This window comes from Odontesthes bonariensis, chromosome 8 (genome assembly GCF_027942865.1).
Source record: "Odontesthes bonariensis isolate fOdoBon6 chromosome 8, fOdoBon6.hap1, whole genome shotgun sequence".
Lineage (NCBI taxonomy): Eukaryota > Metazoa > Chordata > Actinopteri > Atheriniformes > Atherinopsidae > Odontesthes > Odontesthes bonariensis.
This window is the reverse complement of record NC_134513.1, coordinates 7,555,277-7,572,346: the sequence shown is the minus strand read 5'-3', so window position 1 is coordinate 7,572,346 and position 17,070 is coordinate 7,555,277. Positions and strand designations below refer to the sequence as shown.

At 41.6% G+C, this 17,070-nt stretch overlaps 1 protein-coding gene across 1 annotated transcript in view; it reads left to right on the top strand.

Annotated features, from left to right (window-relative positions):
- The window catches only part of LOC142385210 (uncharacterized), a 71,467-nt gene that overhangs the window by 29,153 nt on the left and 25,244 nt on the right, over nucleotides 1–17,070 (top strand). The window contains exons 8-10 of the mRNA XM_075471507.1: nucleotides 2,978–3,054; nucleotides 4,570–4,675; nucleotides 12,773–12,994. Of these exons, the coding sequence (XP_075327622.1) occupies nucleotides 2,978–3,054; nucleotides 4,570–4,675; nucleotides 12,773–12,994 (405 nt within the window). The remainder of the gene's footprint in view (nucleotides 1–2,977; nucleotides 3,055–4,569; nucleotides 4,676–12,772; nucleotides 12,995–17,070) is intronic.

The window sequence follows — 17,070 nt, the reverse complement described above, 5'->3', positions numbered from 1 at the left end:
GATTGAATATAATCCTACAAAAACATCCAGAAACTATTGATACAAGTAGCTGGTTAGTGCCAAGTTGAAACTGAGCCAATAAAGGATTTTCAGAGTCAGCCCCTCTCACTATTGAAACTTGTTTATTCAGGTCAGAGTGTAAGAGTGTAAACCTCCCACTCTGACAAAACTTTCTGACAGTTTGAAAGCAGTCAGACAGGTGTGTCCAAGTTTGTGTGTGTGGAGAAAACAAATGCAGGGGGAAAAACATGACTGTGCCTTCTCCACGGTCGGCCTTGAGAGCAAACGATGCCTTTATGGCGGTGAGCGCCTTTTTCTTTTAACAAGCTGCGATACAGACTCTCATCTGCTCCCTGGCATGCCGCTGCAGGCTCTTAACCGCTTTTTCCCCCGTAGGTGTGGCCTCTCAGAAGAAAGGTTTATGGGGACATCAGGATGTGCTATATTAATAAAGATCAAACCGCTAGGGTGGATCATTAACTGGGAAAGTCCGACCAAGATAGCTGCAGACGCTTAAAACCAAGCAATGCGCTCATAACAATGGATAAGACACTGAGAGGGGTGTGTGCAGAAAACTCAATTAGTATAGCGCCTGCTGTTTATAGTCTGATAGCGGTTCACTTCAAAAAAATCAGAAAGAAGCATCTCTCACTTAACACCAGTGGCATTCAGCCACAGATAGTTTTCAGTTTGTACTTTTCAGCCACACTTTGAAGAGAACAAGACCTTCCCTAAAAAATGAAAAAAAATCCATCTTCTGGATGTTGGTGCAGATGCACAGATATATCGGTCTTGATGACTGCAATCAGCCAGTCAGCAAACAGGATAATAACATGCGATGGCAGTTGCAAACGTTTTCTTTTTATACACAAAGCATCTTATTTTTTGTGAAAGGTTATAACATTTTGTTTTTTTATACATTTGTTTGAAACAATTTGTGCTCATTCCATTTCAAAATCAAGTCTGTTTCTAAAACAGCTTTTCCTGATAAAGACCAGTCAGTGTTGCTCTTACAGCCTTGTCCCTTTTTGTGCATATATTTTTCTGTATTCTCTGAATGTATTGATCTTATCACAGATGGTAAATGATTAAACACCTGAATATGTTTGTAGTTATCGCAACTGTCCACGTTCAAACTCTTTTAACTAGTCAGCTAAGAATCACAGGTTAAACTCTTTTGTCTGTGGGAGGAGGCTGAACCATTCCCCAACTTTTTCTTTTGTCTTTTGTTGCCTTGTTCTGTGTTTTTTTTAACAGTGTTCCACAGAGAGTAGTACATTCAGCCAAAATCAACTTTGGGAAACAATGAGACTGGATCCGAACCTCTGGGGTGATAAACGCTGAGCTAAAACTCACCATAGAGCTACTGTGAGGGTCCCTGTAGACCCCTTTCAAAGTGTCACAATGCTCTCACATATTCATGTTATTTTGTCATCATAACATACTGAAACTATTAACATTCTTGTTGCAGTCTTTACAAGACAGCCACACTGGGAGACACAAATGACAAAAATATTAGAAGGACCGTTTTTTCCCACAAAACACAAAAAGCCACTCAAGCCATTAATAATATGTATTTATAACAGGTTTTAGAGCATCATATGCTCCCATCCAGATGACCCTTTTTCAGGGACAGCCTTGAAGACCATGTTAAACCACATACTGCATCTATTACAACAGCATTGCTTCATAGCAGAAGAGCCCAGACTGTCCAGACTGCCTGCAGTCCGGACCTTTAACCAGTATATCCATCCATCCATTTTCTATACCCGCTTAATCCGTCAGTCGGGTCGCGGGGGGGCTGGAGCCTATCCCAGCAGTCATCGGGCGAGAGGCGGGGTACACCCTGGACAGGTCGCCAGTCCATCACAGGGCCACAAAGAGACAAACGAGACAAACAACCACACACACAACATTCCTCTCACAAAGGTCCAACAACTGGCCTCTGTCAGATGTTGTTAAAAGACAAGGGAATGCTGCAGGGTGGTAAACATGGGCCTGTCCCAGCTTTTATGAGACATGTTGCTGCCGTCAATATCAACATGAGCTAATATTCTTCAGAAAATAATAAAAAGGCTCACTTTCCCGAGTAAAATCTTGCTTTTAACCCTGAAAGTGAGACATTCTATGTTCTATTATGAATGAAATATTAGTTTATGAGATCTGCAAATTATTACAGTTATTCTGTTTTTCTTTCCATTTTCGACGGCATCCCACCTTTGGAATTTTTTTCATTGCTTTTATTTATATTTTGCTTAGTATTATTACTCTATTTGAAAAACTGTACTACAAATCAGTGCAGTATTGTTGCCTTTTGGCTAGAATGATCAGAATGTGTGCCTGTTTGTACAGTTCATCGCATCTTTTTGCTCAGCCTTCAAACGCTCTGTTTCTCACAGACAGATGGTTGATGCTTTGTACAAATGTGTTGCGTTGATTTGCAATAAAAAAAAAAATAATAATTCAAAACCTGCAGAAATATAACCACCCAACTAACATCAGCAGAAGTTATCAAGAAAATGTGTTGTTTCTTAGTTCGAAAGACTTGACTCCTGACCAACAAAAGAGAAGTGCACACATGGTGATTATGTTCTTGGTGTTGAAGCATCTATACCATCAATATTTGCAATAAGACCAACGCTGTGTGAGTTTGCTTGACGCTTGTCTTTTTCCTCTGGCTCTAGAACAATGTTTGCACCTGGCACGCTCCTGCAGACAGGTGCTCCTCTGGGGTTTTGTTGCTCCATTTTTCGCCATTATTTGCTCAGAGATTAAGAGCCATAATTGGAACTACTACACAACATTACTCATATCTGATCGCACACACTCAAGTACAAAAGTTAAATGCAGGCAAGTGTGTGCCAGAGGCCAACACTTGCATGGACCCAGAGGCCTCCCTGCCTGCAGAACAACTGCAAACACACAATTGCTTCCTCTCCCCTTGAGCTTGACGCTGTGTTCTCTGTGGTTTTGTCAGGTGATTTGAGGCCTCTCACAGCTGGCAGCATCTCCGTAAGGTACGACTCTGCAGAGAAAGTCTACGGAAACAGATCGGTGAGTGGCGCTGCCCCTTATGAAACCGCTTTACACTCTCTGCACCCTCCTCCCCGTGTTCATCTATCAGACTTCCTCCAAAAGCAAGACTGCGCTTTTGTTGTGAGCAAACACTAGACCCTCAGGAATCACAATAACTGCAAAAGCATGCACACATAGTCTCCCTCCAACACAAAGACCCCCTTTTACAAACTTGAACTGGCATGCATTTATAACTGTCATTCCAGTAAGTCGAGCCAAATTGTTGTTGATAATTGAGACACAATATAACAGAGGGCACGCGGCGTGCAGCAGGTGTGTGGTTAATCAGTCACGGGCTGCAGAAGAAGGGGGGAGGCCTGACTGTATGGCAGGCTTTTAGTCTGCTCTGTCAACAGGGGGGGGGACTCAGGGCTAAACGCTCAACACGGTGGGATTCTTTTGGAGGATGCACCACCAGTTGGATCAGACTGGCCCTGAGGGGTCAGGGGGGTAAGCAGGGCTTGCTGGGCTGCAGTGGAATGGATGCAGGTGCTCCACGTGATCTGCGATTAATCTCCTCTTTATGAAGGGTAAGAGAGAGAGCGAGAGCCCCTGAAAGCATGAATGAGAACGAATCTGAAGCCCCCCGCAATTATGCCACAGCACAATGAGGAGCTGGAGTGCTCAGGGCAGGATTCATACGATCATTTGCATAATTCACCTCACTGGATCATTCATAATGAAGAGAAACTGATAAACTAGTGGTATGCTTTGAGGGAAGATCCTCAGCATCCATCTCAATAGAGACACAAGGTATTCTGGGTGATTTAGCATTACTATAGGTTTATCTCTACTTTGACTCAAGATCTTGTTGGGAAAGACTGATGAAAGCAAGTCTGGAAGATGCTTCTCCAAGTGTAAAGCATCAATCAGCCTGCTTGGTGCAGAAGTTCAAACATGTTGGGAGGTGTTAGTGCCAGCTTTAGACGAAGCTGTTGAAGCTTCGTTTGAACACACCAGAAAATCAAACTATTTAAATTTCTCATACTGAATGTCGTTTATTATCAGTCTAACGTTAAGTTGCAGAGTTTAAGAGTTCAAACGGCCCCCTACCAAAGGGATGAACCAGTGTCGCGTCTACACGTTTACATTTTTGTTTGCATGTTTCAATAAATTGCCGCACCTGTTTTAGGTCTCCACGGATTTTTGATGGTGTTCATGCTGATGTCTGTAAGGGCCAAACTTTCAGCTTGTATCTCCTCAGGTATTTGTTGTAGATTCTGAGTGTTTAGAATCCTCTTCTGTTGTAGAAAACCTCCTCTTTTCATCTTTAGCTTTTCCCACAGAGAGTGAGAGGTTTGGTTCCAGATCAACTTTCTTGCAGTTGTCCAAACTTGTTTGAATTCTGACTGACCTATCACAGACGACATCGTCTTACACAGTTTCGCATGGATCTAAGCGATGATGCCTTAAATGTTCTGTGGTGAAAATAAACCTGAAAAAAGTTCTTTATTTTGCCATTTAGTTTTGTTTTTGTCATCCGTTTCCTCGCAGGATTGGTCTGACGGAGGTTCTGGGTCACCATCTTCTTGGATCATGGACCCGAGTCCATCGTTCGACATGCTCAGATCTTCTTATTCTTCCTTCCAGTCCAAACACAGTACGTTATCCCTTCAATTTAACCGGAATTTTTCTTTTCTTTCTTTGGACATACCACCTTTGTGCTGAACCTACTGCTCTCTGTTTAAGAGCCTATAACAACAATACTTAATCAATACAAGAGCCCATCTTCACCATTAGCGTGTGATCCGGTAAAAGCCCACTCAGTCCCTGTCAGCTCTGCTTTATTAGGAGCCATTGTCTCCTCACTGTCAGCGCTGTGTTTGGTGTTCCCTTGCCTCCGGTACACTTAAGCCCGCTAATCCTTGCAAGGGCCAGCTGGCTTCTAGTATCGCCTTCACCTGTAGGGCCAGCTTGTGTACATTCATGAGCGATGGTTCAGAGGCAGCGCTTACTGTACGGAAAACAGGAGTGCCGTCACCACATTTGAAGTGGAGAGCCATCCTTGAGCTCTTTTTCCACCCGCCTTCATTTGACCACATCAGTCAGACTGGAATCACGGTCTGATTCTTTTCTTTGCTGCTTGACCAGTATCGGTCGTTGTGCTGAAACTCTAATGGTCCGTGGCGTGCCGTGTCCCTTTTCGCTGTTACAGATGCATCCATCACACCGGAGACTGATGCGTCTGATGGCCAAACTGCAGCTAAACGATTAGACCAGGGGGGCAGTGATACGTCTTTGGATTCCTTTATTTTCCACACACGACATGTGTGACATGCGTCAGCCATGACTGCCTGGCATAGATAATCTAATCACTCATGTTTGAGGTTTCAAAACACTTTTTTTCCTTTTATGAAACCTTGCAGGGATGATTGTCCTGGCAGTGCATTCATCAGTCAAACTTGTGTGGTCACATTGAAGGATGACTGTACAGACATGTTCTTCTTTTAACGTGAAAAGTTGCTAAAGGAGGAATAAAAGACATGATTAAATCTTTCTTTTGACTCTACATTTATCACCTTTTTGTAAATAACACTTTCTTATCACAGTGATTCAAGATCTTATCCCAGTGCTGACAGATGAACAGATGAAGGCCTCTGTCGAGGTGTATTTATGTCGGTGTTTGTCCTGAAAAACCTGGTAAAACAGGAACACAAATGTTATCCTCTGAGCTTTTTTCACTGAATATGCAGATTATTTAAAAAAAAGTCTTTCTAGGCTGGATTGGATAATGTTGTTGCTGTAATGGTTTCTGCTGGTACTGGATCACATCAGATCAAGTGGGAAATGTGATTTGAGAATGAACCTGCAGTTCAGCATGGAACTTGTCGATCACATGTGGCTGACCTGGCGGGAATCGGTCATCTCAGTGGTGTTAAACTGTTGTTGCAGACCCACGGTCGGGCATTGACATTCTTTTGACAGCTTATGCCAGCCTCAAGGAGACCGACGGCTGTGTTTTTCTGTGGGTTGGACAGCCATGCTGTCATTTTCATTTTCAGATGAGAAGAAAACCAAAGCAGGGTTTTGTTGTTGGTTGCAATGTAAACAGTTAAGCCCTTAAAATCCATCCATCCATCCATCCATTATCTTCCGCTGGTCCGGGGATCGGGTCGCGGGGGCAGCAGCTTGAGCAAAGAGACCCAGACGCTTAAAATTTCTTGCAATTTTCGCCTAAAACGGCTGAACAAGCCATACCCAAAGTAGATTTTAAGCTATTCTGAATCATTTGGTGCAGGGCATGGACGGAACTGACAGAAAGTTTGCAAGTTTGCAGCAGTGGACTATGTGCCTTTATGGATGTAAGACTTGTTGTGGACTAACTATTTTACTGGAGTGCACTAACTGGAGCCTTGCCCACGTAACAGGACAATTTTTGTTGGAGTTGTATCTGTTCTTGGACTACTGTGAGACTTCATAGGTAAGTATGATAACATTTTGGGATTTGCAACTGGTTTGACATAAGTGTTTACTGTGTCTACAGTTATGTTATCATTGTATCCTGAAATGGTACATCCTTCAAATCTCAAGAACTTTGGCTTTCCAACAGCGTGTAACACGTGTAGGTACGTAGAGAGGGGGGCTGCGGAGAACCCCAGATTTGTTGTGAAATATGCAACGTCCCGGGATGTCAGAACATTAAGGGGTTCTGGTTCGGTCTGGTTTCACACTGCAGGTACGCAGATGGATCAAAGAACTTTAAATTATATTTGTATGTCCTGTCTTCTTCAGCCACACGGGCTGTGTTGTGTCTCTTTGGTTTCTGAATGGACTTGCGTATGACGCCTGTTGCTCTCTGAATAAGTGGGAAGAAATCGATTCATTTTGCCATCATAATAATATCACAGTTTAACACCTCATGCTCACTTTCTCTCCTGTCTACAGCTTCTGATTACAGCCTTCTCTTACTTCCAGTAATGCATCTGAATGTCTGAACAATTAGAGAAATGTTTCCCATTTCAGATTAAACAAAAAAATCACTCTCATCCAGGCAGAGATCATTTTCATTTTGGCTGTTATGTCTGTATTTTTAGATCAGATTAAACTGAATACTCTCGACCAAGCAAGACTTTTGTGAAGTTATACAGTGCATCCAAAGGTGTGTACACATAAGATTGCATTTTTTGTTGTTTCGCTATACCGTTGACACATTTCTGAACTAAGAAAACCAATTGTGCATCTTGGGATGTCATTGTTTTTAAATACAGTTTAAATAAATTCAAATATTCTTCAGCCCTTGACAGCAGGTGCAGTTTTTCTTTGGTTCTCAATGATTTTATTTTTTTAAGTCTTAAAAAGGAAAATGTCTTCAGTTTTCTGAGCAGAATGTGACGAGATGCATTCTCTATTAAAAATGCTAATGATGGCGGCCATAATGCCGCATTTGTGCGAGAATAAGGAAGGACTGAACACACACGTTTAAAGGAATTTAGGGGCATTTTTTTTATAGATACTGATTGATTTATTACCTTTTTAAACACAGACAATGTACCCTGTTGTCCACCCATACAATGACTGAAATTCCCCTCCGCTTTAAAGCGCAGCGTTTTGGCAGCTGACACATTTCAAAACAAGACGTCCCACGTTTGACTGCCCTGTAAGAATTATACGAACCTGGAAAAAGAGACGTCACCCGTAGGATCCTGGTTGACGGCTTGTGTGCGTTGACCTTTTAAGGGCCAAAGGCACGGTCATCCTTTCAGGGAGGGGGTCATCAGCAGGCCGGGGAGAGGTCACTCCTGAGGTCACGCAGTGTTTAAAAGATGCCCACTGTGTGGCATGTCTTTGTGTGGATAGGTGAGATTGGATTGCTCTGGAGGTGCGAGCAGTTCAACGTCTCAATAAGGCTCCTTACTAATGGAGGGATTGACCCCATTCTGACTCCATGGATACAAGATCAGTCAAAATGATCTGGAACGCTGATTTAGATTTGGATTCAGGAGATGACTCAATCACCATTTAAAGGATTTGTAAACTTGTTTCCTATTTTTAGAACAGCTTTAATGGCTCATTTTAAATTAGTAATGCATAAATTGACCATTTGGATTTTTGTATCAACTCATTAAAGGTATTTGTATTGGTTTTCCTCACCCAAAACGGTTCAATTAAATCAATCATGTTTCCGTCAGCAGCAGTCAGATGATCAAAGTGAGCTTAATAATAGACCACAAATATGTATAATCCCAACATATTCTTCCAAAAGAGCCTTGTCCCACTCCTGACTGATAGGAATATTCCAAGCAGCATCCTGACTAACTTTCAGCATTCGTTGCACCAATCTTGCACGGCGTACTCGTCGGTCATTGTGTGAATGATTGTACAAGGGAATAAAGGTGCAGGTTAATGTCATTGCGGTGGGCTTTCAATTAATCTGTGTTTTGCAAGAGGATGATTTCTGACTTAGTAAAAAGGAATCTCTTCTTTGACTCTACTTTGAGCAATGTTTTTGAGCACACTTTGGCGGCATTCTTTTGAATTGACACAGCATATCGCGCTGGACATTTTATTATAGCACAAAAATGGGGGGCTAACCCTATTTTCCAAAATATGTACATTTTGATCTTTTCATTTTCAGTCGGCTCTGAGTCTGATGCTACCCCTTATGCTCAGTTAGGGTAACTTTTTGCCATCTTACATGGGACAGCAGAGGAAGATGTTTCAGGTTACAGGTGTAATGTCTAGGTTGGACTTTCAGAACCAGGATCAGGGATGAGCAACACAACATATTTACATAGGACAGTCCTCAGAGAAGTTGAGAGAAAAAAAAGATCTGTTTAGTGTGATAATGTTAGTCATTTCCATTTAATCTCATCAGGGTTGACAAGCTCCGGAAAGTGTGCTGTCTGAAGTATGCATGCGGTGCACACTCATTCCTCCATTGTAAATGCCTGTATGTTTGTTCTGGGAAAGGCATATGCATGGTTTTTGTGAGCACACATTGTATATAAGTCTTACTCAGAATTTGCTCAAGGTTTGCAGAAATCTATGATAACTTCTTATGCAAAGTGCTGGTTTTTGTAGTTTGGAAATATTTTGCCAACTCTGATGACCCACATATTCTTAGATTAAGTAGATTTAGTGTGTTTTATATCTTTCCAGTATCATTAAGATTTTAACTTTTTTCTAGGAATTGGAAAGTAGAAGAGATTATACAGCTGTTTTGACATTTTACAGAGTGCCTCCCTGATAAGTGGAGGGAACATTTGATCAAATAATATGAAGCTTTACATTTTTGTTCAAGGAAACCCTTTTTTTTGGAGAGTCATCCATTTTTTTATGATTGATAGAAAATGGTTGAGTGATTGGGAGATTAAACCAGCGGCAGAAATCAGCTGCGATAAGATGCTCCTGCTCCGCAGCGAGGCTCTGGATAAGACCTTTGTCCATGTTTGCTCATCAGGGATTCATAGGTAGAATAATCCCTCCCCCTCATATTTGTTTCATGGCTGTTCCTCCTCTGCCTGGGCACTCTGCATTCACCCGGCAGTTTAGCATTCAGCTGCTTACTAAAGATGTTAGTGCCCAAATGAATGTAGCGATGTGCGGGCCCACAAAGAGCTCTAATCTGAACTGACCCCGGTGAATTGTTCCATGAAAGCTGAGGAAGCTACGGGACAGATTAAGCTGCAGAAAGACAGAGATGATGCAAGCAGAGATTAGTCGTGTACTGAGCAAGGATCATTTCCCCCCCATAGGACCACACACTGACAGTGTAGCCATGTCACTATTGTCTCTAAGCCACTGCCACTGTGGACTCACTGGCTATTGTCTCTGAAATCCTCCAGCGTTTCCCCAAAAACCTGGACTCAAGCCCTTTGATTGGCACTTGTCAGGGCTGATAGAGAGGGTGACGTGTTGGGAAAAGCTTCGATAAAGGACGCCTGAAAGGAAAATCCCCTCCCTATGAATAATAATTTGGCAAGGATTTTCCTTTTTACTCCTCCCTGCTCCCCTTCTGCCATTCTTTCAGGAGATAGAGCAGTGAAGGCTCTGGGTGGCATCACTGAATAGCCTCTGCACTCTGATTGTCCGGCTGGTGCTCATCCCTTTCTCAAACATGCAAAGAAAAAGATACAAGTCCAACCTTCTTGCCTCTGCCTGGTGCGCTGGATGTTAAGGGGCAGGCAGTGTGTGTGTTTTTAGTCTCTGGTGGCCTTTCCGAGATCAGCGAGGGGATTTGACTTGGTCGCTTGCAGCCAAATCCAGCTATCTGCTGTGCTCAGATGCTGCGGTTGGTATGGTAACCTGCTCTGTGTGTTTTAGATGAGCTCTTGTTTCCAGCTTGAACTGACCTGCAGTCACTGCTGTGCATTCATGGATTAGGCTGCATTGGAGGTTAGGATAGGAGGATTTTAAAAGGAAGAAAACAAATCCTGAATAATTCGAATAATAAGTCGGAGCTGCTTCCAGATTTAAAGATACATTATAGAAGCAGAGTAGATTCCAGTTATTAGATTTTAAGTATATGAGCAGAATATCAATCATCAGCTATCTGATTTGTTAAACTGCCAGTTCCACCCTCTCAGAGACAAGAATTTCCATCCTACTATGAATTATTGACATTTTTATTATGATCAGGATTAAAATTGGGAAGGAAGGTGGTGGGAACATGGTTTTTCTTGTTGTTGTTAGAATACATATCTGCGTGGGGTGCAGAATTATAATGTCTCTCATCCAGATGTGTTTTAGCCTTGTTGGTTCACAGGACAAAACATTGCAGATGTACAATAAAGGTAGTAAAAATATACAATGTGTGACCACTTACTATGACTTCTGGGACTTATAACACTGTCACCATAAGATAATTCCAAACTGGAGTTTTGGTAACTATAGGTGTGTTATTAACCAAATCTCTATCATTTCCTTGTAAATTGTTGATTCGATTGCAAGAATGAGGGGTCCTTCTACAACTAATGTGAATTTTGCACCATTCACATTAAACTATGTAACCCACTTGAGATGGGGGATGGGGGATACCTGCAGCCATACTACCTGCACCATACCCCATACATAGTGTTCATCAAAGGGGAATATTATCAGCTTCTATTTTAAAATCTGTACATCTATGATCTCTCTAACTGAAACTGGATCTATGATGGGGGATAGTCTTACTATTTATCTGCAGTATGTAATTGCATTTATGTCTAAAAGTCACGATTGCCACGATGATGTCCACTGTCAGTGCTGTAACTAAAGCCGTGCCATGTGATACAATCGCCAAAACAAATGCTAGTATGTATTGCAACTGCTGTATGTCAGCCATGAAACTAAATTCATCTGTCTTTCTGTCTTTAACCAAACAATCACTGAAAACAAATCAATTTGGCTCTGTCTGCTCAACATTAACACTGTTACAGATTTCAACAACATGGAGAGGATCTGTTCATGGGATTCAGCTTCAGTAAAATGTCCATTATCGGTGGATAAAACCCTAGAAAACCGAAAAACGTTCATTCATCATTGCTTATGACAGACACTTTGATATTGGTTTCAAGCATCAAAATATATGAAATATGAATAAATGTTTCTGTCTACTTTTACTGTCGGGATATAATCTGAGTTCGGCCTCAGTTATGACGGTGATCGACCTAGGTTAAAGAAAGCTAACCCCATCTTGAAGGTATAGATTCAGAATGAATAAAGTTTTGTTAGTTGAAATGTATTTTGGGGCATTTTATAGACCTAATTAACTGAACTTACAAATAGAACATAAATAATCCATAGAAGGCAAATGCAACCATTTTTGGTCTTCTAAATCTAAAAAGTTGACACAAAAGTTTTGAATTTTGAACATTTCTATTATCACTCGTCATTTGTCATGATGTCATGCAGATGGTTGTTGTTTCATATGAGAAGGAATGATGAATTTGTGTGGCGAAGACGAATAAATTACTCCTCCTGTCGTCTGTTTTGGTGACATTGGGGCCCAGGCAGGACGTGGAGGCGTGTGATTGTGTGCAGTGTGGTGGAAGACGTCCTGTCAAATGAGACGTGGCTCCATCAATCTGTGCTGCTGACCTCTGCACGCTCACCGGCGGCATAAATGAATTCTCGCCACTGTTTTCGGGAAGCTTAATGAATCTGATGCACGTCGGCAGCTCAACTTCTCGGGCTCTCTGCTCCTAATGAATAGAACCGTCTCCAGATGTATCACATTTTGAATCATCGCTCATGCGCTAACACAAGAAACACTCGTGTATGTGAAAGTAACACGAAGAAAAGAGTCTAAAACTCCAATGGAAACTGTTGCAGAAGACTATCCGACATTTCTTTAAGCTCAAGTCCACATTGATGGTGCTCTTTGTCTCCACGCTTCTACACCAAGGAGTGTATTCTGTGGACTTTGTATTTGGAGATAATGGGACTTTTAATTGGCTGGTCAGTGACAAAATGGATGGCTGTTTAAGTTTCTGGGACAGAGTCCGCAGCTTATTGAGGCTTTGAAAGGAACTTCAGAGAAGTGTGACTGTGGCATCTAAGAGAACAATGAGATGAGAATCAGCACTTATTAAAGGACTCATAATGGCTTGTAGTGGCTACTTCCATGTAGATCATCATGAATACAAATGAGTCGTGGTGATTCCTGGGTTAAGTTTTAAAAAGTAGCCATAAATGTCTTCAGAGAGAGCATTCCAGTTGCAAGACCTTCTTCGCGTTTTTTTTAATTTATTTTATGTTGTATGCTTTTTCGCTCCAGGTACTCGCATACATGATGGGAGCCCCACTGAGGAGGAACCCAATTATCCAGGAAGGAGTGACCAAGTTCAGAGGAGGCCCGAGAGCCCCGACCACAGGGCTGTAGAAAAGGACCGACGGATGGAGGAGAGAAAAACAAAGGTGTTGAACATACTTTCCAAACTGCAGGACAACACGCCTCGTCAAAGCAAAACCAACAAAAGTCACTCCAACTTTGAAGACTGTGAGTTTATTACGATGAGTAAAACATTTATGATTCAAACCTGACCAATATGAGCTAGATCTACAGCAAACACGGTCTGAACAGCTTCTAAAAGCCAAGTTCAGACGTTGCGTTGTTGTTTCTTGTATACTTCATGATGTTTGCCTTTTGATCAGAGTTTTGAAGTCCTAATTTTTAGGAGGAGAAGACTTTCCACCATACTTAATCTCTAAACACATGAACGCAGGTATTTTGACAAAGACAGATTTATCGCAGGTTTTGTCCTGAGTTCTCCTAAAAACTACTGCCAGTATGACCATCATTACAGACTTCAGTTTACATTGTATTCATATGGAGAGGGTAGCCGGGACTTTTGACACAACAGATTGTGTACTGGTATATCCTTGGCTTGATTTCAGAATATATTGCTACTGCTATTCTTGCTAACAGAAGTTTTTACAGGATTGGACATGAATGATATATTCTGTACATAAGATGTATAGTTACTCTCAGACTATACTAGGGAACGGAGACATAAGAATGGGTCTCTGCTACATAATCCAACACAGAACCAACCACCAACATTAAGGTCATTTGCACAACACTAGAAAAACAAAGGACTGTGTTAGTTTGACCAAAACTGGACTTTAAGAATGCATGTAAACATGTTTGTTTGACCAAAATTGTACAAATTACACCCACATAATGCAGTTTGAGATCAAATCACGCCTACATATATATGCTCAACTGAACTCAAATAGGCCTAGGCATTCCACACATGCTCCAAAGTTCCATATAGCACTTTTCTAGTCTAGTTCACCACTCAAAGCGCTATACACTACAAGCCACATTCACACACACACACTCATACAACTTAAAGTTTATACAGTGTTAAAGGCTACACAGTGTTTTTTTTTTTTTTAATATTATTTATTTTTATCTATCAAACACATTCATACACTGATGAACGCATATGTACACAACGTGGGATTCAGTGTCTTGCCCAAGGACACGACACATGGTCAGGGGAAGCCGGGAGTCAAATCACCGACCTTTCGATTGGCAGACAACTGCTCTGCCTCCTGAACTACAGCCGCCCCAGAACATAAACATACGTGTACATTAATACAGCCGATTCCCAATAAAGCTGCTGTCATTCACATGATTTTGCTGTTTCTTTTGTCAGACGGCCAAATGTGTCAGAAATTGTGACAGAAAATTAGTTCATTAAGACCATGTCAACTTGCAGATGCTTAAATAATTTCCAAACTGTCGCTCTGCTCTAATAAAATCCTGATTTTATAACGACTGCGTCATCTGACAAAAGCACCCCTCAATAACATAAAGACAACATCTGTTCAGCGATTTCAACTACACTTGAAATGCCTTGAACCTGTTCCTCACATTGTCCACGGTATATCACAGGACAAAACCCCATGGTAGCCAAACAAATACATCAAAGCACACATTTCAATTTATAATATTCTAATCCTGCAGCGCAGTGTTCATATGTTTTACCAGTTCTTTTGGATCTGTTATTCCAAGTAGTCATTGATTACTTTTGTTGCTAATTTTTCCTGTTTCTTGTCAACATAACAAGTCGTCTTCTGCTTTTTAAGGCAACATTAAGACTGTGCACCATGTGTTTTAGGCAGAGCTGAAAAGTGATTTCAGAAAAACTGGAGGGTGGTTGAAAATGTTGAGTGATTTGCTTCACTTTTAGTAATTAGCAATGTTTGAATGCGGTCTGCCTACCAGCTCTCTTCTTTGCCTCCTATTCACACAATAGACAATGCATGAAAAACACAAACACCTCAGTGCATTTACTAACACTCGACTCTAAAAATGTGCCTTCAATTGCAGCACTTGATTTTTAGAATTAGCTTTTTTCTGCAAACAGGAGTTTTGGCCAGGACTTCTCCAGTTTCCCTCAAGTACCTAATTTCTGGCATCCCTGCATCTGTGAGAGTGCTGGGGCCGGCGAGTCCGACAAAAAGCATCCACACCTAAGGTCAAGGCTGAGGGGGCCGGCCCTCTGAGTAGGTCAGTCAGGTCAGAGTTGTTCTGTGAGTGCTGGCTCCCATGAATGGGACTGATTGGACAGGTTTTTTCAGACGGTAATCAAGCAGGATGGAGAACTCAGCAGCTGGCCTTGCTACTCTGCAGCAGGGTTATTACTGATAGAAAGCTTTTGTGCTGTCACAGGAGGATGGACCGTGGTTTAAGTGTCAGCAGCTCAGGCTGTCGCAATAACCACAAATTTGTAACTGCTGTATCGATAGGCCAACATACTATAATGTACACTTTTTTCTTTTTTGCTTAAAACAAACAACTGTGTTAGGCCTTGACATTGGACATGCAGTAGAGCTTGCTGGCTGGACACAGGACACAGCACACCGAGGACCTCTCTCACCTGGATTGTGGCTGGTGGTGTGCAGCAGAGGTGGACAGTTGATGGCCTCTTGGTCCTGCCGTCCAGCTTCTGTTGCTCAGCCCATCTGCCACCCGCACACCTTTTCCTGCATCTGTAGCGACGTGACGGTTGACATTGCAAGATTATTTCTGTGTCTTACAAGCATTTTTCTGAGCCTTGTATCTCCAAACCAATCCCAGCCCTAACCTTTGCAAGATTTATGCGTAAGAACTTTTTGTTTCCTAAAAAAAAAGAATTCCCAGGGACTAAAAGTACCAGGTGCCTTTGGTTGAAAGGCATAACATAAAGGAGTGAACACAAACAATGAACACATTGATTTTTAAATGTCTTTACATGCAACTGGTTGCTAACAGGTTTGTAATATTAATTTAAAAGATGAAGAAAAGGGTTCACGTCTTGTTTCTGCTGCCACAAAAGTGCCTTGAGTTTAGGACAAAAGTAAGACCATGTCCTTTAACTTGCACATCTCATTTAAACACCAGAACTCATCCTTTTTGACCAGTAAGAACTAATTCCAACTGTGGCTTGCCAAGCATTCATTTTAGCTGTATTGATCTTTGATCTGCTTCACACAACTCATCCAACGTTGTGATAGGAACTGGAAATAATCAGTTGAACTAGGTTTAGGTGAGGACTGCATGAGGGAATGTTTTACCACATATTATGGTTTATACAACGTCAAACTTATGGCACAAGTAGAGAGCCGTTCCTTGCAATTCACTGGATTTGGACTTCTTCTGTGTAAAATTCGATTCCACGTGTTGATATCATATGATATTAGTTTTTTTTTTTATCAACAACTATTTTCTCAATGATGTAGATTTTATACTTACATATTATCAGATGGGCGAAAAGAATTCAGACTCAAATTCTTTAATGAAAATTTTAACAATATGTTGGTGTGTTGAGAAGTGTGTCTTTGTGGGTGTATTATATTTACAGCGTCTGTCCTGGTTCAGTCTGTAATTTATTTTTTCTCCTGAGTGTTTGTCGCTCTTCTTTTGTTTTCCCGTGTTTGTCCTCGTTTGCGGTTGGTGTGTTTGTGTCCTTCTATCTGATGACTGCCTCCCTTCCAGACTATTGTGAGTGTGGCTCCTCATTAGTCTCTGAAAAGGACTAACTGGTCATAATTGGTCTTGTTTGATCCAATACTGACTGCTTGCCAAAAGGATTCCCAAAATCCAACCCCCCTACCCCCACCACCACCACCACCACCACCATGCACCCACACGGCAGTAACTTCCTGTACTCGACCACCCATCTTCCACTCACCCCTGTGACCCTCCAGGTCGTCATTAGTCAGCGAACGCTGCCATGTGGCTCGTGTTTGAAGTCAACAGTCATTCTGCAGAGAAAGAGCAAAGAGAGTCTGTACACAAGCAAAGAGCAGATAGGATTGTATGTATAGTATGAGATGACTCGTGTCAGAGCTGCTCCCATTGTACATGTTTCACCCGTCAATTAGCTGGCGCACAGCAGAGAAGAATGGAAGGAAAAAAAGGACATAGCTTTTGATGTTTCTCAGTTAGATGGTTTAGTTTTTACGCATATTGACAAAGAAAAAAAATTAATTCAACTATAATAAATTTGAATGAGAGAATTAATGACTTTTTTGCAAATAATAATTACTTCACATGTAGACAGTTAATAATGACCAATTATA